The sequence below is a fragment of the Hyla sarda genome, chromosome 1, assembly GCF_029499605.1.
Source record: "Hyla sarda isolate aHylSar1 chromosome 1, aHylSar1.hap1, whole genome shotgun sequence".
In the NCBI taxonomy this organism is placed as follows: domain Eukaryota; kingdom Metazoa; phylum Chordata; class Amphibia; order Anura; family Hylidae; genus Hyla; species Hyla sarda.
Window position 1 is genome coordinate 385,103,754 of NC_079189.1, and position 18,439 is coordinate 385,122,192.

Sequence of the window (18,439 nt, forward strand, 5' to 3'; positions counted from 1 at the left end):
CCTGAAGAATGATGAGCCCCAGAAACTGCCAGATGTCCTCTTTGGTCACCGGTTCCCACATTCTGCTTCTGGAAAACCTGGCATGCGGCGTAGCGGATTGCTGCTCTTGGTAGCAATTTGTCTCTCTAACAATTATTTCAATTACCTCCTCAGTGTGGAATAATTGCAGGTATGCCAGAGGGTTGTCAAGCTCAGCATCTACCTTCATCCCAGGTGATCCAGTGAACAAGAATCTTGGGGGCGCTACCTCGTCCGTATCACAGTGGAAAGAGTGCAAAGTGTGCACATCGCTGAGGTCAGGTACAGGATCATCGCCGTTGTCACTTGACAGATCAGTGTCGGTGTCAGTGTCAGACGACTCACTATCGCTCAGTTCTGCGAGCACCTGCGTGTCGCTGTCCCTCAGCTGGTCCAAAATAGATTTTGATGTAAAGTGGCGCTTTTTTGATGCCATTTTATAAATATTTTTGGGGCACAAATGACAGTAATGTAAAGTGGCAAGGGGCACTGTACAGTGATCAAGTGTCAGATCTGAAGTAATTGTTACGCCGAGCGCTCCGGGTCCCCGCTCCTCCCCGGAGCGCTCGCCACATCCTCGCTACTGCAGCGCCCCGGTCAGATCCACTGACCGGGTGCGCTGCGATACCGCCTCCAGCCGGGATGCGATTCGCGATGCGGGTGGCGCCCGCTCGCGATGCGCACCCCGGCTCCCGTACCTGACTCGCTCTCCGTCGGTCCTGTCCCGGCGCGCGCGGCCTCGCTCCCTAGGGCGCGCGCGCGCCGGGTCTCTGCGATTTAAAGGGCCACTGCGCCACTGATTGGTGCAGTGGTTCTAATTAGTGTGTTCACCTGTGCACTCCCTATGTATACCTCACTTCCCCTGCACTCCCTCGCCGGATCTTGTTGCCATTGTGCCAGTGAAAGCGTTTCCTAGTGTGTTCCTAGCCTGTGTTCCAGACCTCCTGCCGTTGCCCCTAACTACGATCCTTGCTGCCTGCCCCGACCTTCTGCTACGTCCGACCTTGCTCTTGTCTACTCCCTTGTACCGCGCCTATCTTCAGCAGTCAGAGAGGTTGAGCCGTTGCTAGTGGATACGACCTGGTTACTACCGCCGCTGCAAGACCATCCCGCTTTGCGGCGGGCTCTGGTGAATACCAGTAGTAACTTAGAACCGGTCCACTAGCACGGTCCACGCCAATCCCTCTCTGGCACAGAGGATCCACCTCCTGCCAGCCGAATCGTGACAGAAGATCCGGCCATGGATCCCGCTGAAGTTCCACTGCCAGTTGTCGCCGACCTCACCACGGTGGTCGCCCAGCAGTCGCAACAGATAGCGCAACAAGGCCATCAGCTGTCTCAACTGACCGTGATGCTACAGCAGCTACTACGACCGCTCCAGCAATCATCTCCTCCGCCAGCTCCTGCACCTCCTCCGCAGCGAGTGGCCGCTTCCGGCCTACGACTATCCTTGCCGGATAAATTTGATGGGGACTCTAAGTTTTGCCGTGGCTTTCTTTCGCAATGTTCCCTGCACTTGGAGATGATGTCGGACCAGTTTCCTACTGAAAGGTCTAAGGTGGCTTTCGTAGTCAGCCTTCTGTCTGGGAAAGCTCTGTCATGGGCCACACCGCTCTGGGACCGCAATGACCCCGTCACTGCCTCTGTACACTCATTCTTCTCGGAAATTCGAAGTGTCTTTGAGGACCCTGCCCGAGCCTCTTCTGCTGAGACTGCCCTGCTGAACCTGGTCCAGGGTAATTCTTCCGTTGGCGAGTACGCCATCCAATTCCGTACTCTTGCTTCCGAATTATCCTGGAATAATGAGGCCCTCTGCGCGACCTTTAAAAAAGGCCTATCCAGCAACATTAAAGATGTTCTGGCCGCACGAGAAATTCCTGCTAACCTGCATGAACTCATTCATCTAGCCACTCGCATTGACATGCGTTTTTCCGAAAGGCGTCAGGAGCTCCGCCAGGATATGGACTCTGTTCGCACGAGGCGTTTTTTCTCCCCGGCTCCTCTCTCCTCTGGTCCTCTGCAATCCGTTCCTGTGCCTCCCGCCGTGGAGGCTATGCAAGTTGACCGGTCTCGCTTGACACCTCAAGAGAGGACACGACGCCGCATGGAGAATCTTTGCCTGTACTGTGCCGGTACCGAACACTTCCTGAAGGATTGTCCTATCCGTCCTCCCCGCCTGGAAAGACGTACGCTGACTCCGCACAAAGGCGAGACAGTTCTTGATGTCAACTCTGCTTCTCCACGCCTTACTGTGCCTGTGCGGATATCTGCCTCTACCTTCTCCTTCTCCACTAAGGCCTTCTTGGATTCCGGATCTGCAGGAAATTTTATTTTGGCCTCTCTCATCAACAGGTTCAACATCCCAGTGACCAGTCTCGCCAGACCCCTCTACATCAATTGTGTTAACAATGAAAGATTGGACTGTGCCGTGCGTTACCGCACGGAACCCCTCCTAATGTGCATCGGACCTCATCACGAAAAAATTGAGTTTTTGGTCCTCTCCAATTGCACTTCAGAAATTCTCCTTGGACTACCGTGGCTTCAACGCCATTCCCCAACCCTTGATTGGTCCACAGGAGAGATCAAGAGCTGGGGTACTTCTTGTTTCAAGGACTGTCTTAAACCGGTTTCCAGAACTCCCTGCCGTGACCCTGTGGGTCCCCCTGTAACCGGTCTCCCTAAGGCTTATATGGACTATGCAGACGTATTTTGCAAAAAACAAGCTGAGACTTTACCTCCTCACAGGCCTTATGACTGTCCTATTGACCTCCTCCCGGGCACTACTCCACCCCGGGGCAGAATTTATACTCTGTCCGCCCCAGAGACTCTTGCTATGTCTGAATACATCCAGGAAAATTTAAAAAAGGGGTTTATCCGCAAATCCTCCTCTCCTGCCGGAGCTGGATTTTTCTTTGTGTCCAAAAAAGATGGCTCCCTACGTCCTTGCATTGATTACCGCGGACTTAATAAAATCACGGTAAAGAACCGCTACCCCCTACCTCTTATCTCAGAACTCTTTGATCGTCTTCAAGGTGCCCACATCTTTACCAAACTGGACTTAAGAGGTGCTTATAATCTCATCCGCATCAGGGAGGGGGACGAATGGAAAACTGCATTTAACACCAGAGATGGACACTTTGAGTATCTAGTCATGCCCTTTGGCCTGTGCAACGCCCCTGCCGTCTTCCAAGACTTTGTTAATGAAATTTTTCGTGATCTCTTATATTCCTGTGTTGTTGTGTATCTGGACGATATTCTGATTTTTTCTGCCAACTTAGAAGAACATCGCCAGCATGTCCGCATGGTTCTTCAGAGACTTCGAGACAATCAACTTTATGCCAAAATGGAGAAATGTCTGTTTGAATGTCAATCTCTTCCTTTCCTAGGATACTTGGTCTCTGGCCAGGGACTACAAATGGACCCAGATAAACTCTCTGCCGTCTTAGATTGGCCACGCCCCTCCGGACTCCGTGCTATCCAACGTTTTTTGGGGTTCGCCAATTATTACAGACAATTTATTCCACATTTTTCCACTATTGTGGCTCCTATCGTGGCTTTAACCAAGAAGAATGCCAATCCTAAGTCCTGGTCTCCTCAAGCGGAAGACGCATTTAAACGGCTCAAGTCTGCCTTTTCTTCTGCTCCCGTGCTCTCCAGACCTGACCCATCTAAACCCTTCCTATTGGAGGTTGATGCCTCCTCTGTGGGAGCTGGAGCGGTCCTTCTACAAAAAAATTCTTCCGGGCATGCTGTTACTTGTGGTTTTTTTTCTAGGACCTTCTCTCCGGCGGAGAGGAACTACTCCATCGGGGATCGAGAACTACTGGCCATTAAATTGGCACTTGAGGAATGGAGGCATCTGCTGGAGGGATCAAAATTTCCAGTTATCATTTACACCGACCACAAGATCCTATCACTATCCTATCTCCAGTCTGCCCAACGGCTGAATCCTCGCCAGGCCAGGTGGTCTTTGTTCTTTGCCCGTTTTAACTTTGAAATTCATTTTCGCCCTGCCGACAAGAACATTAGGGCCGATGCTCTCTCTCGTTCCTCGGATGCTTCGGAAGTAGAGGTCTCTCCGCAACACATCATTCCTCCTGACTGTCTGATCTCCACTTCTCCAGCCTCCATCAGGCAAACTCCTCCAGGGAAGACCTTCGTTTCTCCACGCCAACGTCTCGGGATTCTCAAATGGGGTCACTCCTCCCACCTCGCTGGCCATGCGGGCATCAAAAAGTCTTTGCAACTCATCTCTCGCTTCTATTGGTGGCCGACTCTGGAGACGGATGTTGTTGATTTTGTGCGGGCCTGTATTGTCTGTGCCCGGGATAAGACTCCTCGCCAGAAGCCTGCTGGTCTCCTTCATCCTCTGCCTGTCCCCGAACAGCCTTGGTCTCTGATTGGTATGGACTTTATTACAGACTTACCCCCATCCCGTGGCAACACTGTTGTTTGGGTGGTCGTTGATCGATTTTCCAAGATGGCACATTTTATTCCTCTTCCTGGTCTTCCTTCAGCGCCTCAGTTGGCAAAACAATTTTTTGTACACATTTTTCGTCTTCACGGTTTGCCCACGCAGATCGTCTCGGATAGAGGCGTCCAATTCGTGTCAAAATTCTGGAGGGCTCTCTGTAAACAACTCAAGATTAAATTAAACTTCTCTTCTGCTTATCATCCTCAATCCAATGGGCAAGTAGAAAGAGTTAACCAGGTCCTGGGTGACTATTTACGGCATTTTGTTTCCTCCCGCCAGGATGACTGGGCAGATCTTCTACCATGGGCCGAATTCTCGTACAACTTCAGAGTCTCTGAATCTTCTTCTAAATCCCCATTTTTCGTGGTGTACGGCCGTCACCCTCTTCCCCCCCTCCCTACTCCCTTGCCCTCTGGTTTGCCCGCTGTGGATGAAGTGACTCGTGATCTTTCCACCATATGGAAAGAGACCCAAAATTCTCTTTTACAGGCTTCATCTCGCATGAAAAAGTTTGCCGATAAGAAAAGAAGAGCTCCCCCCATTTTTTCTCCCGGAGACAAGGTATGGCTCTCCGCTAAATATGTCCGCTTCCGTGTCCCCAGCTACAAACTGGGACCACGCTATCTTGGTCCTTTCAAAATCTTGTGCCAAATTAATCCTGTCTCTTACAAACTTCTTCTTCCTCCTTCTCTTCGTATTCCTAATGCCTTTCATGTCTCTCTTCTTAAACCACTCATCATCAACCGTTTCTCTCCCAAACTTGTTTCTCCCACTCCTGTTTCCGGTACCTCTGACATTTTCTCCGTAAAGGAGATACTGGCCTCCAAGACGGTCAGAGGAAAAAAAAATTTCTTGGTCGATTGGGAGGGCTGTGGTCCTGAAGAGAGATCCTGGGAACCTGAGGACAACATCCTAGACAAAAGTCTGGTCCTCAGGTTCTCAGGCTCCAAGAAGAGGGGGAGACCCAAGGGGGGGGGTACTGTTACGCCGAGCGCTCCGGGTCCCCGCTCCTCCCCGGAGCGCTCGCCACATCCTCGCTACTGCAGCGCCCCGGTCAGATCCACTGACCGGGTGCGCTGCGATACCGCCTCCAGCCGGGATGCGATTCGCGATGCGGGTGGCGCCCGCTCGCGATGCGCACCCCGGCTCCCGTACCTGACTCGCTCTCCGTCGGTCCTGTCCCGGCGCGCGGCCTCGCTCCCTAGGGCGCGCGCGCGCGCCGGGTCTCTGCGATTTAAAGGGCCACTGCGCCACTGATTGGCGCAGTGGTTCTAATTAGTGTGTTCACCTGTGCACTCCCTATGTATACCTCACTTCCCCTGCACTCCCTCGCCGGATCTTGTTGCCATTGTGCCAGTGAAAGCGTTTCCTAGTGTGTTCCTAGCCTGTGTTCCAGACCTCCTGCCGTTGCCCCTGACTACGATCCTTGCTGCCTGCCCCGACCTTCTGCTACGTCCGACCTTGCTCTTGTCTACTCCCTTGTACCGCGCCTATCTTCAGCAGTCAGAGAGGTTGAGCCGTTGCTAGTGGATACGACCTGGTTACTACCGCCGCTGCAAGACCATCCCGCTTTGCGGCGGGCTCTGGTGAATACCAGTAGTAACTTAGAACCGGTCCACTAGCACGGTCCACGCCAATCCCTCTCTGGCACAGAGGATCCACCTCCTGCCAGCCGAATCGTGACAGTAATACAGTGTAATCCCCTTAGATTACAATGTATCAATGAGTGCGTATGTTTACATTTTTGAATTTCCCGCCCAGTTCTGCTCACATGCGCCGCTGCTGCTCGCAGAGAACGGAACCAGGAAGTCAGGCTGATCACAGCGGAGAACACCGCTGATCATGGAGGAGAACATCACTGAACATCATCGCAGGTGGTAGGTCAGTGGGCTCCGCTCGCAACTCTACCCTGCAACCCTGCAATGATACCCCGCAATGCCGAAATGATACCCTGCAACGCCGCAGTGATACCCCACAATGCCGCAATGATCCCTCGCAATGCCAAAATTCTACCCAGAGCGTGATTCGGGGTTACCGCTCCTGGTAGGGAAAATTAACCCCGAGTCACGCTCGGGATAACCGCTAAGAAGGTTAATGATAAACAAGAAGCTCTGGGGGAATATTCTTTAGTCAATCTAAAGTCAGCATGGGTTGTTACAAGTCTTAAGCTAAAGTTTAAAGTCTGCAGCAATCATAATACAGTCAAGCAAAAGCAACTACAAGTCCCAGCAAGGCAAAAGGCTCCCAAGGGTTACTTTGCATCTCCCCTTTTCTGATCTGCACTGGAAAGGATATTTCCATCATTCCTACGTATGTAACCCTGTATTTGTAGTCATTATTGTCCCCAGTGATGGGCCCAGGAGAACTGTCTAAACCTTGGAACGTGGTTAAAGTTACTCTGGCATCACAAACTGTGCATTACATCATTCACACTGTAGACACCACACCTATATCTATTTTTCTGTTGACAAGTTTCATACCAGTTGTTGCTTGTCTGGTCACTAATAGTGGAGTCAGTGAATATCACATGAGATTAGCTTGTTCCTGCCAGAATGTTCCAGGATGTACAATTTGGTGCCTAATTTTGGCATAAAAAAACTAAAGTGGCACAAAAATGTGCGTATTTTCAAAGCAGCACTAGGGACCTTTGAAAATGTCAGGAAAAAACTAAATGTGATTGATATTGCTGTAACAGAAATTTGAATAGGTCCCCTGTTGTACCACTGATACTGATTTAATTATACTAGTTATGCTTATGCAGCACAAGTATAGCTGTTGAAGAAGAAAAAAAAAACACATTTGAAAAATATCAATTACATATTTTTTTCTCCTCACATATTCAAAGGTCACTTGTGCTGCTTTAAAAATATGTAAGAATTAATTTCTGTGCCACTTTTGGGTTTTTTTCGCACCAAAATTGTAAATCTCTGAAAATTTAGGTAAGAACAAGCTAATCCCATGTAATATTCACTGATTCCACTTTTAGTGCCCAAAAAAGTGATAACTGTCTGGATGAAACATGTCTGAAGGCCAGGGGGTCGCTAGATTAAAGCATTTGGGGCCTGCGCCCTGATTGTTAGCTGCTCAGTGAGTCCATACAGCAGTGTTTTGCAACCAGGGTGCCTCCAGCTGTCGCAAAACTACCACTCCCAGCATGCCAAGACAGCCATAGGCACATTTGTTGGGAAACACTGCCACATACTCAGCGATCATGGGCTGCCTGCTCAGCCCTGCCCAGCAGCAGAAGGACAGAAGATTACCACAGGCTGTCAGGTTACAAAATAAAAAGTATGAATACTGTGTCTGGCCCCTGCCATTCCCTGCTATCCCCCGCCCTCTGCTATCGCACAGTGACATCACAGTACTAGTACACACTGTGCATATTACCCTATACTGTGGCACACTGTGCATATTACCCTATACTGTGGCACACTGTGCATATTACCCTATATTGTGGCACACTGTGCATATTACCCTATACTGTGGCACACTGTGCATATTACCCTATACTGTGACACACTGTGCATATTACCCTATACTGTGGCACACTGTGCATATTACCCTATACTGTGGCACACTGTGCATATTACCCTATACTGTGGCACACTGTGCATATTACCCTATACTGTGGCACACTGTGCATATTACCCTATACTGTGGCACACTGTGCATATTACCCTATACTGTGACACACTGTGCATATTACCCTATACTGTGGCACACTGTGCATATTACCCTATACTGTGACACACTGTGCATATTACCCTATACTGTGGCACACTGTGCATATTACCCTATACTGTGGCACACTGTGCATATTACCCTATACTGTGGCACACTGTGCATATTACCCTATACTGTGACACACTGTGCATATTACCCTATACTGTGGCACACTGTGCATATTACCCTATACTGTGGCACACTGTGCATATTACCCTATACTGTGACACACTGTGCATATTACCCTATACTGTGGCACACTGTGCATATTACCCTATACTGTGGCACACTGTGCATATTACCCTATACTGTGACACACTGTGCATATTACCCTATACTGTGGCACACTGTGCATATTACCCTATACTGTGGCACACTGTGCATATTACCCTATACTGTGGCACACTGTGCATATTACCCTATACTGTGGCACACTGTGCATATTACCCTATACTGTGGCACACTGTGCATATTACCCTATACTGTGGCACACTGTGCATATTACCCTATACTGTGGCACACTGTGCATATTACCCTATACTGTGGCACACTGTGCATATTACCCTATACTGTGACACACTGTGCATATTACCCTATACTGTGGCACACTGTGCATATTACCCTATACTGTGGCACACTGTGCATATTACCCTATACTGTGGCACACTGTGCATATTACCCTATACTGTGACACACTGTGCATATTAACCCTGATGTGCCACCAAATATTCATGCATATGTGCTGCATAATCAATGCGGCAAATATGCATAAATATTATACCCTAATCTTATATTTATAGATAATGGGGGAGATTTATGAAATCATGTGCAGAGGGAAAGTGGAGTCGTTGCTCATAGCAACCAATCAGATCGCATTTTTTAATTTTTTAAAAGGCCTCTGAAAAATAAAAGAAGTAATTTGATTGGTATCTGTGGGCAACAGCACCACTCTTCCTCTGCACAGGATTTGATAAATCTACTCCATTATCTATAAATTTCATATTTGTTGTGGCCTCTGGTGGTTATCTTCTGATGTCTCATATACATGTTATTCATTTTGTTGTTGTTCCTAAAATTTACTTTAACCAGTATGGGAACTATATATCATATAGTAGTAAGCCCCTATACTGCCCGATAAAGTGTTAGGCCCCTATACTGCTCCCACATATTCTTTATAGGGACAGTATGGGGCCTGATGCTATATGGGGGCATATTCAGAAGGTACAGTGTGTAGCAGTGTTATATTAGGAGGGCCAGGGCAATTTTTTGCATCAGGGCCTTGGGTTTCCAGCGCTGCCCCTGCACCTCATTATATAACCAAAGTTATGATAATTAATGTGTGATTGTTCTGATATAGGGTCGTGCTTTCTCTCCTGGTATATACAGTATGTTCTAGTAACCTGACTGAGCATGCTTTTTACTTGCTGAACACAAAAGCAGAAAGACCTAAAAGCAAGCAGCAGCTAAAGGTGAGGTAGTAAAGGCCTGGCATATCATCCCAAGGAAGGAAACTGTTAGAATCGGCAATGTCTATTGGTTTCAGACAGACATTCGGGGGGAATATTCAAAACCGAATTTTCCTTGTTTTTTTGTTCAATTGATTAAAAAAATGTTGTGTTTAAATTGTTTGCCCCATGTGTCCAAATTCTTTTAAAAAGGTGTTAAAGGGGTATGCCAGGAAAACCTTTTTTTTTTTTTTTTTTTATATCAACTAGCTTCAGAAAGTTAAACCGATTTGTAAATTACTTCTATTAAAAAAATCTTAATCCTTCCAGTAGTTGTCAGCTGCTGAAGGTGAGTTGTTCTGTCTGACAACATTGCTCTCTGCTGACACCTCTGCGTGTTTCAGGAACTGTCCAGAGTAGGAGCATATGCCCATAGCAAACCTCTAATGCTTCAGACAGTCCCTAAGACAAACAGAGGTGTCAGCAGAGATCACTGTTGTCAGAAAGAAAAGGACAACTCAACTTCAGCAGCTGATAACTACTGGAAGGATTAAGATTTTTAATTTAGAAGTAATTTACTTTACTTTTGGAGCCAGTTTTTTCCTGGACTACCCCTTTAACAATACAACCTAAGATGTGCAAGACTTTCAAACAACTTAATACACTGTTAAAAATCTGTTGCAATCTTAGACTAGCCAAGACTATTCTAAATTAGAACTAGCCAGTTTTTGAATATCCCCCTCCTTGACTGTAAAGTATTCCAGGTATCAAAAATAATGCTTGTATTTATACTTACGTTAATTTCCCCAATTACTTTTGATCTATTAAAAATGGAGGAACTAGTTAATTTAATATTTTTGTTAGATCTGGTAAATTATTCTGAAGGTCAATGCTTCGATCACATATTGATGGCTTTGTACCATATCCATTGTGGTGGTGTACGGAGGCTAAAAGATATGAACTGTGTCACCGTCCAGATACTTCTGGACCCATCTGTCAATGAGAAGAGTTTTACCGTAGCCTGAGAGGTTTGTATTCCCTCTGGGGGAAGCACTGTTCTCACTTTAGCATACGCCACTGTAACTGAGTGTCTTTGATCATTTGCTCTCAGACTTACATGTTTAAGATGATACACAAGGGTATAATAACTATCCAGTGATCTCACCAGGTCTTTTGTCTCATTAATGTTATCTATGGAATATCATATCCCACTTCAAAATAAGGCTTAGCAGGATGAGATTCAATTTGCATCCTGATATTCATAGAATGTGTTAAGCAGGGTCCGTGCTTTATCCTAATTACCATGACTGTAATGTTTATTTTAAGCATCCAGCCCTCTCAGAAATATTTCACACATGACAGACACTACACCAGTAGTTGCTACTACCGAAAGATGAAACACGGGTTAACATTGATGGAACCTGCTTATAGAGTATTAAGTAACTAAGACCCTCACATTGACCAACCACCACCTTTATAGAGCACTTGTGCTTTTCCTTTCTGCAGTGAAGCATATTGTACAACTACTACCCTACACAGCTCCTTCCAAGTCTATATAATTATAACTATTGTCATTTCCTATTCAAGTAAAGGTCAATAATCTTATTTTTGTGGTTGCAAAATTGTCTCTTCGGCTTTGACAGACTTTCTTTACATTAGGGCATCTAATATACAAAATGAAATGTAAGCAAATGGAAATATTTGCACCCAATTTTAAATCAAATTTTTTGACCCATAGTAGAAATAAAGATGCCCCTCCTGGAAGTAGGTAGTCGCCTCCCTCCGGCCAGAAAATAACACAACAAAAAACCTTTATATTTTTGTCAGGGCCTGTTCTTCACCTGGTGTTCTGACTGGGGGTGCACATGTGATGAGTGATGTCATAGTGCATGTGCCTGAGCTGAGGGGGGGGGGGGGCAGGGTGCAGAGGTCCTGTGCTGCTCCTGGTACTCTGTAGACTGCAGGCCCAAGACAGCCCACAGCCTACAGGGATGGCAACAGAGTTGAGAGAGGGTACGTTTGTTCTGTTGTCAGCTCTCACTTGCAAGTGAAACGTTGGCAGATAAATGTATTGCTCTTTAGATCAGGGATCCATTGCAAGTGCCATGATTTCTTCTTGCAATTATCGGCAATTGCACCACTGACAAGCGAGGTACGTGGCTGTGTCCTAGGTGGGTTCTCACCCAGCCTACCCTTTGCCCCATTTCTGCTTGGCTGTGTGCTTAGGGTCATTGTCTTGTTGGAAGACAATCTGCAAGACAGAGCACTGTGGATCAAGCTTTTATTAGGTATATCTTTGCACTTTGCTTAATTAACTTTTCCTCAACCCTGACCAATCTCCTTATTAAGGCGGCTGAAAAACAGTCTCACAGCATGGTGTTTCCACCATTATGTTTTACTGTAGGGATGATGGGCAGGCTGATAAGCAGTGCCTTGTTTTCTCCAGGCATGAAGCTTAGAATTGAGGCCAAATAGTTCAATCTTGGTTTCTGACAATGTGAATTTCTTTTCAGTACTTTTCTTGCAATCTACAAATGTGTCTTTTGCTGAGGAGAGGCTTCTTTTTGGTGAAGTGCTGCGGTGATGGTTGACCTTCTGGAAGTTTCTCTTATTTGCACACATGATCTTTGGAGCTTAGTCAGAGTGACTATTGGGTTCTTGGTCACCTCTCTTAGAAAGGTGCTTCTCCTCTGGTAACTTGGTTTGGTGGGTGGCCAGCTCCAAGGATAGTCTTGTTTGTTCCAATCATTTTCCTTTTAAGACTTTTGGAGGCCATTGTGCTTTTGAGAACCTCTGGTAAAGCAGAATTTTTTGTACCCCTCTCCAGATCTGTGTCTTCCCCAGAAACTTTCCTGGATACCTGGGTACAAGATTCCTTATTAGCCCACCCCTATATAGGTTATTTATAAAACTTCACTTTTTTTTGAATATGTGATAAAATAATGATTCCAGAAACATAGGATTTAAATTCCACCAGTACACTAACCTGCTCTCAGCTGAGAGTCAGAACTAACCAAAAGCGCCTGCAGGACGCTAATAGCATGTGGATTTATTGCTGATATAAAACAGTAACACTATGCCTCCCCTACATGTTTTGTGGCATGTGACACATCTTCAGGGATACAGAGGCATGGCAGAAACTGTGCTGTGTCTTTACATATCTTGTCCAGTCAACTGAATTTACCACAAGTGACTCTGATCAAGGTGTAGAAACATCTAAGAGATGATCTAGGGAAACAGAATGCCCCAGGGAAAAAATTCAGGTGTCATAGAAAAAGTGTCAAAATACTTATGTCCATGAAAACTGTAAGTTTTTTTTTTTTTAGTAAATTTGCAAGGATTAATAAAATTCAGTTTTTCCATTCTCATTATGGAATATCGAGTGTAGAATGAATTGGGAAAATGTATATATTTTTTAATTGTAGCACGAGGCAGCAACATAACAAAATGTGAAAAAGTAAAAGAGTCTAAATATTTTCTGAGTGCATTGTATGCCATATAATTTCTTTGTAAGCAAGTTAAAAAGTGTCAAGTATTGAAAACAGCATATGCCTTCTCCCCAACTTCTATATTGCCTTGTTACACTGGTCATTTATTATCTGTCGCCTAATTGTGATTTTTTTTGTCTATAATTGCATTGCATTAATGTGTGAATTGGCTGTGGTTTACAGTAGAAATTGCCCAAATATTCTGTTGGAAATGTCTGAAATCCTAAGGGGAAAAGGGGTGTGGCTTAATTGTGGCATGACACAATGTGCCACTATTTTGGCGTACTATTTTGCCTAAAGTAAGCCAACTTATAGCTGGTGAGAAAGAGACAGAAATGGAAGTCAACATTTTTTTTATATTTTTGCAAGATTCCTTCTTTCCCTCTAATAAGTGCATTTCTGATAAAAAAAAAACAAAAAGCTGGGTGAGATGTGTGCACTGGAAGGCTGTGAGAACACTGGAGCTCTGCTGTGAGTTTGAATCCTGAAAGGCTAACTCCACCCCTAGACATCTTATCACCTATCCAAAGTATAGGGTATAAGATGTCTGATCAGGGGGTCCTGCCGATAGAGACCCCTGCAATCTCCCTGCTGCACCTGGCGTTCGTTTAGAGCATCGGGTGCAGCGCCGGAGCGCCGGAGGCTCGAGGCGTCATGGCCTACCCCGCTCATGATGTTATGGCCACATTCCCTCAATTTAAGTGTATGGGAGGGCATGACGCCCCCTCCCATAGACTTTCATTGAGGGGGCATGGCCATGACGTCACGAGTGGGGCGTGACTGTGACGCCACGAGCCTCCGCCCCACATCACCAGAGCTAAGTTCGCTCTGTGCATCAGATGTCTGGGGTGCTGCAGCCGAGATTCTTTGGTTAGGGGATAAGATGTCTAGGGGCAGAGTACCCCTTTTAGTTTGCAGCCTCTAAGAGATACTGAGGGGGGGAACTCCGGTCCACAGAATAGGAGATAAGGGTCTGATCATGGGGAGTCCGACTGCTGGGACCCCCTATGATCTTCTGCTTGGCACACTGGCTCTCCTCATGCACCTCCGCTCTGTGCACAGATTACACCATGCTCCCAATATGTAGCTCTAAGGGAGAACTGGAGATACAGTGCTCATGTATCTTAGGCTTTCTCATAGAGATACATGGAGGGTGTGTGTTGGTCACCACTTCATGTAGTGGTCCACAGTAATCTGGATGCTGGAAAGTACATTGCAGGGGTCCCTGTGGGCAGACCCTCAGCGATCAAACACTAATCCCCTTTTCTGTGGATAAGGGCTAAGAATTTATGTACTGGAGTTCCACTTTAAATTAAAACTGTCAGCCTGTTCACTCACACTAAACCCAATATACTGGGTTATAGTGTGGTTGAACAGGAGTCCAACGAGGGGTTGCTTTCTTAAATATGTCCAGTAGGTCCCAAAATATGTCCCCCAGAAGATCCTCTGCTGAATTCAGTAAATCGTGCACAGGGGGCGTGGCTTCTATAACTCAATTTACATATTAATTGTCTGTTACTCCACATCCTCGTGAAGTGGAGTCACAGACTATGGATATGTAAATTGAGCTGCAAAGCCCCGCCCCCTGCGCACAATTTACTGAATCAAGCAGAGGATTTTCTGGGGGAAATATCTCAGGACCTACTTGACATATTTAAGTAAGTGACTGGATTTAGTGTGGGTGAAAAGGCTGACAGTTTTCCTTTAATTCTTGTGTGAGCAACACATTGAATGCCTAGTTAGTAGTGATGAGCGGCATTGGCCATATTCATATTCGCAATATTTAGCGAATATATTGACGATTATTCGTTCTTTGTTCGTGAAATTAGCATATTCGCTATTTTCCTTCACTTTTTTTCCATGCAAAAATTTGCATGGGAATTTTACATAAAAATTTGCATGTGAAAAAAACAAAACAAAATATCAACGAATATTCGACATTGCGAATATATAGAACTATATTCTAAATATTCGCAAAATCACAAAGTGACAAAGTGCCTATATTCGCTACAAAATTTAGCATTACGAATATTCATGCTCAACGCTAATAGTTAGGGAATACTCTGTTATTGAGCACAAGCAGGACGAGCAGGATTTTCTTTACATTTTATGCCTGAAGTTGAAGGCTATATTTAGCTTTGAGGCTGAAAAAACTAAAGCAAGAGAAGTTTTGTTTAAGCTATACTTCCGTCTCATTGTGTCTGACTGCTGTTTTAGAATAAATTATACCAGGGTACGAGGTGAAGTGCCTTATAGTTAACTTTTATTGTTACAGTTTAATAACTCCCTAAAAAAAAAAAAAACAACTGGAAGCCGTCACCAATAAAAAACAACGACTTGCCAGTTTGAGCAGGTAACACCGGACTATATTCTGTACAACTTGGAAAATAGATGGAGTATACATCTATATGAAAACAAAAAAACAAGGGTGCAGGGTAGCCAATAGTGTACAGTCTCTGCCACTGCTAGTTTGCATCCTCCACCATGCCTCTAGCCTGGACAAGGAAGACTGTAAGTAGCCACATAGAGGCCCCTCTTCTTACCCTTTTAAGTAATCAGCAGCTGGAAGTTCTGCAGATTATTGCTGATAAGGTATTTCATTCTCTTGCAGGTAGTCCAAGGAGGTATGCTGTTTCTTATTTTCTCCTCAGGTTAAGGGATCCTAAATGACTATATGGATATTTGCCCTTAATGATTACTGATAACGGTTCAATAATCATGTTTATACTATACAGACAATACCAGTCTATGGTGTAACTGAGGTTTGTCTTGTATCTCTTAGGATTGTGGTGGTGCTGCTAACTCTGCTCCAACCAACCCCTTTGGCTTGTTGGGATTCTTTGGCATATGAAGACATCTTTTGTTGATTTTGACGTATACTCCTTCTATTTTGCAAGTAATATATAGTCCGGTGTTACCTGCTCAAACTGACAACAATAAGGGAGGAATAAGGGTTAAGTATTAGACACTTCCCTTGTAGCATCCACCTAGTGGGGTCCACTGCAGGACTATCAAACTGGCAACACACATTTTATTCTGACTTCTGTTTTGCCATTACAGTACAGTGATCCCTCAACTTACAATGGCCTCAACATACAATAGTTTCAACATACAATGGCCTTTTCTGGACCATTGTAAGTTGAAACCAGACTCAACATACAATGCTATGGACAGTCCAGATCAGCAAAACATATCAATAGCTGGAAGAACCGACCAATCAGAATGGACATTTCACTGGTAAAGCACCTGTATGTCTGGTAGACTGGTACCTGTATGTCTGGTAGACTGGTGTCTGGTAGCACCCCCTACAGTACAGGGTGGTATTACATGTTCTGTACACTTTACCTGTACCAGGGTTACCTGCTCCTTTGGACACCAGGTGAGGGCGACTCCATGTTACATTTTTAGGACACTTTGTCTACTGTACAGGACCCTAAAGAAGCTCCTGTCCTCTACATAGACCAGTGTTTCCCAAGCAGGGTGCCCCCAGCTGTTGCAAAACTACAACTTCCAGCATGCCCGGACAGCCAAAGGCTGTCCGGGCATGCTGGGAGTTGTAGTTTTGCTACAGCTGGAAGCTCCCTGCTTGGGAAAGACTGACATAGACCGTGATTTACAGCTCCCAGCAGATCTTTCTTACGTTTATACGTAAGGATTTGCTTTATCTGTATTAGTTATCTACTTATTTTTCTTTAATCCTCACTTTTTCCTATTTTTGGATGACATTTGGGGCCTTTAGAACCAATTACCAGGTTTCCATAGAGTTCTGGTCTCAACATATAATGGTTTCAACATACAATGGTTGTCCCAGAACCAATTAATATTGTAACTTGAGGGACCACTGTATATGCCTAGCTCTATGGAGCAAATCTCCCAAACTGCCCTAAACTAAGACTAAACAGAGTAAAATTAGACTAGACAGTCTACAGGTATGCCAGGTTACTCAAACAGCATGAATGACTGTTGTAAATAGTTACATAGTTTGTATGGTTGAAAAAAGACATACATCAATCAGGTTCAACCAAGGAATTGAAGGGAAGGGGTATGGTTGGATGAAGGGGACGGGATGTGATTTTATATTTCTGCATAACATTAAAGGAGTATTCCAGGCAAAACCTTTTTATATATATATATATATATATATATATATATATATATATATATATATATATATATATATATCAACTGGCTCCTGAAAGTTAAACAGATTTGTAAATTACTTCTATTAAAAAATCTTAATCCTTCCAATAGTTATTAGCTTCTGAAGTTTTCTGTCTAACTGCTCAATGATGATGTCACATCCCGGGAGCTGTGCATGATGGGAGAATATCCCCATAGGAACTGCACAGCTCCCGGGACAGAAAACAACAACTCAACTCAACAACTAACTATTGGAAGGATTAAGATCTTTTAATAGAAGTAATTTACAAATCTGTTTAACTTTCCGGAGCCAGTTGATATATAAAAAAAAGTTTTGGCCTGGAATACCCCTTTAATGTTATATTGTTCTAAAAATGTATCTAACCCTGTTTTGAAGCTCTCAACTGTTCCTGCTGTGACCAGTTCCTGAGGTAGACTGTTCTATAAATTCACAGTTCTTATGGTAAAGAAGGCGTGTCGCCCCTTGAGAAATGAAGCACCTTTGTAGACTGTCTGTCTAAGTTTGTACTTTGTAGGAATTAGACAGTAATAATACCCTCCCCCAGTGATATACCACTTACCGTTTTAGAGCGCTCCTTTGTTGTCTAGCTGCTTCAATTTGTCGCTCTTCGTTTTGTTTTTGAATTCTCTCTTCCCAAGCATTTTTAAGTTCACAAGTTTCCAGGGCAAAAATCTCTACACGTATATATTGGTTGTTCATATTCTGTGAAGACATAAGTGCACCACGGTGAAAATCTCTATATTGACACAAGAACATCTTTCTTAATTTTTTTAAATTTTTTTTTATAGGCTAATGTATATATGCAGACATATATTTGTTAGCCGCTGCTCTTCAGCTGTGGATAACAAGTTACATAAGCTAGCCAAAAAGGAGAAATGTTTTATTTTTCTGCTTCCTCTGAGCAACCTGGAATTATTTTATCTCACGCAACAGAAGGCAGAAGACTGGCATTATCTTTGTACAATTTCAGCTTAGTTTGTTTGAGAAGTCTTGCATCATTACTTGCACAGGTGGTTTCTTACAAACCCCACCTGCTTTCTGAATTATACACTCTTAAGAAAATCTACTGCTTTGCATATAAATGTGTTTGCTTTCAGTACAGAAAGACAAGATAGATGAAAAGAAATGA

At 44.7% G+C, this 18,439-nt stretch overlaps 1 protein-coding gene across 1 annotated transcript in view; it reads right to left on the minus strand.

The window, feature by feature from the left end:
• LOC130308040 (protein FAM240B-like) overlaps positions 1–18,439 on the minus strand; it is a 90,655-nt gene that overhangs the window by 22,762 nt on the left and 49,454 nt on the right. Inside the window, exon 2 of the mRNA XM_056552213.1 lies at positions 17,870–18,012. Coding sequence (XP_056408188.1) covers positions 17,870–18,009 — 140 coding nt within the window. The 5' untranslated portion in view covers positions 18,010–18,012. The remainder of the gene's footprint in view (positions 1–17,869; positions 18,013–18,439) is intronic.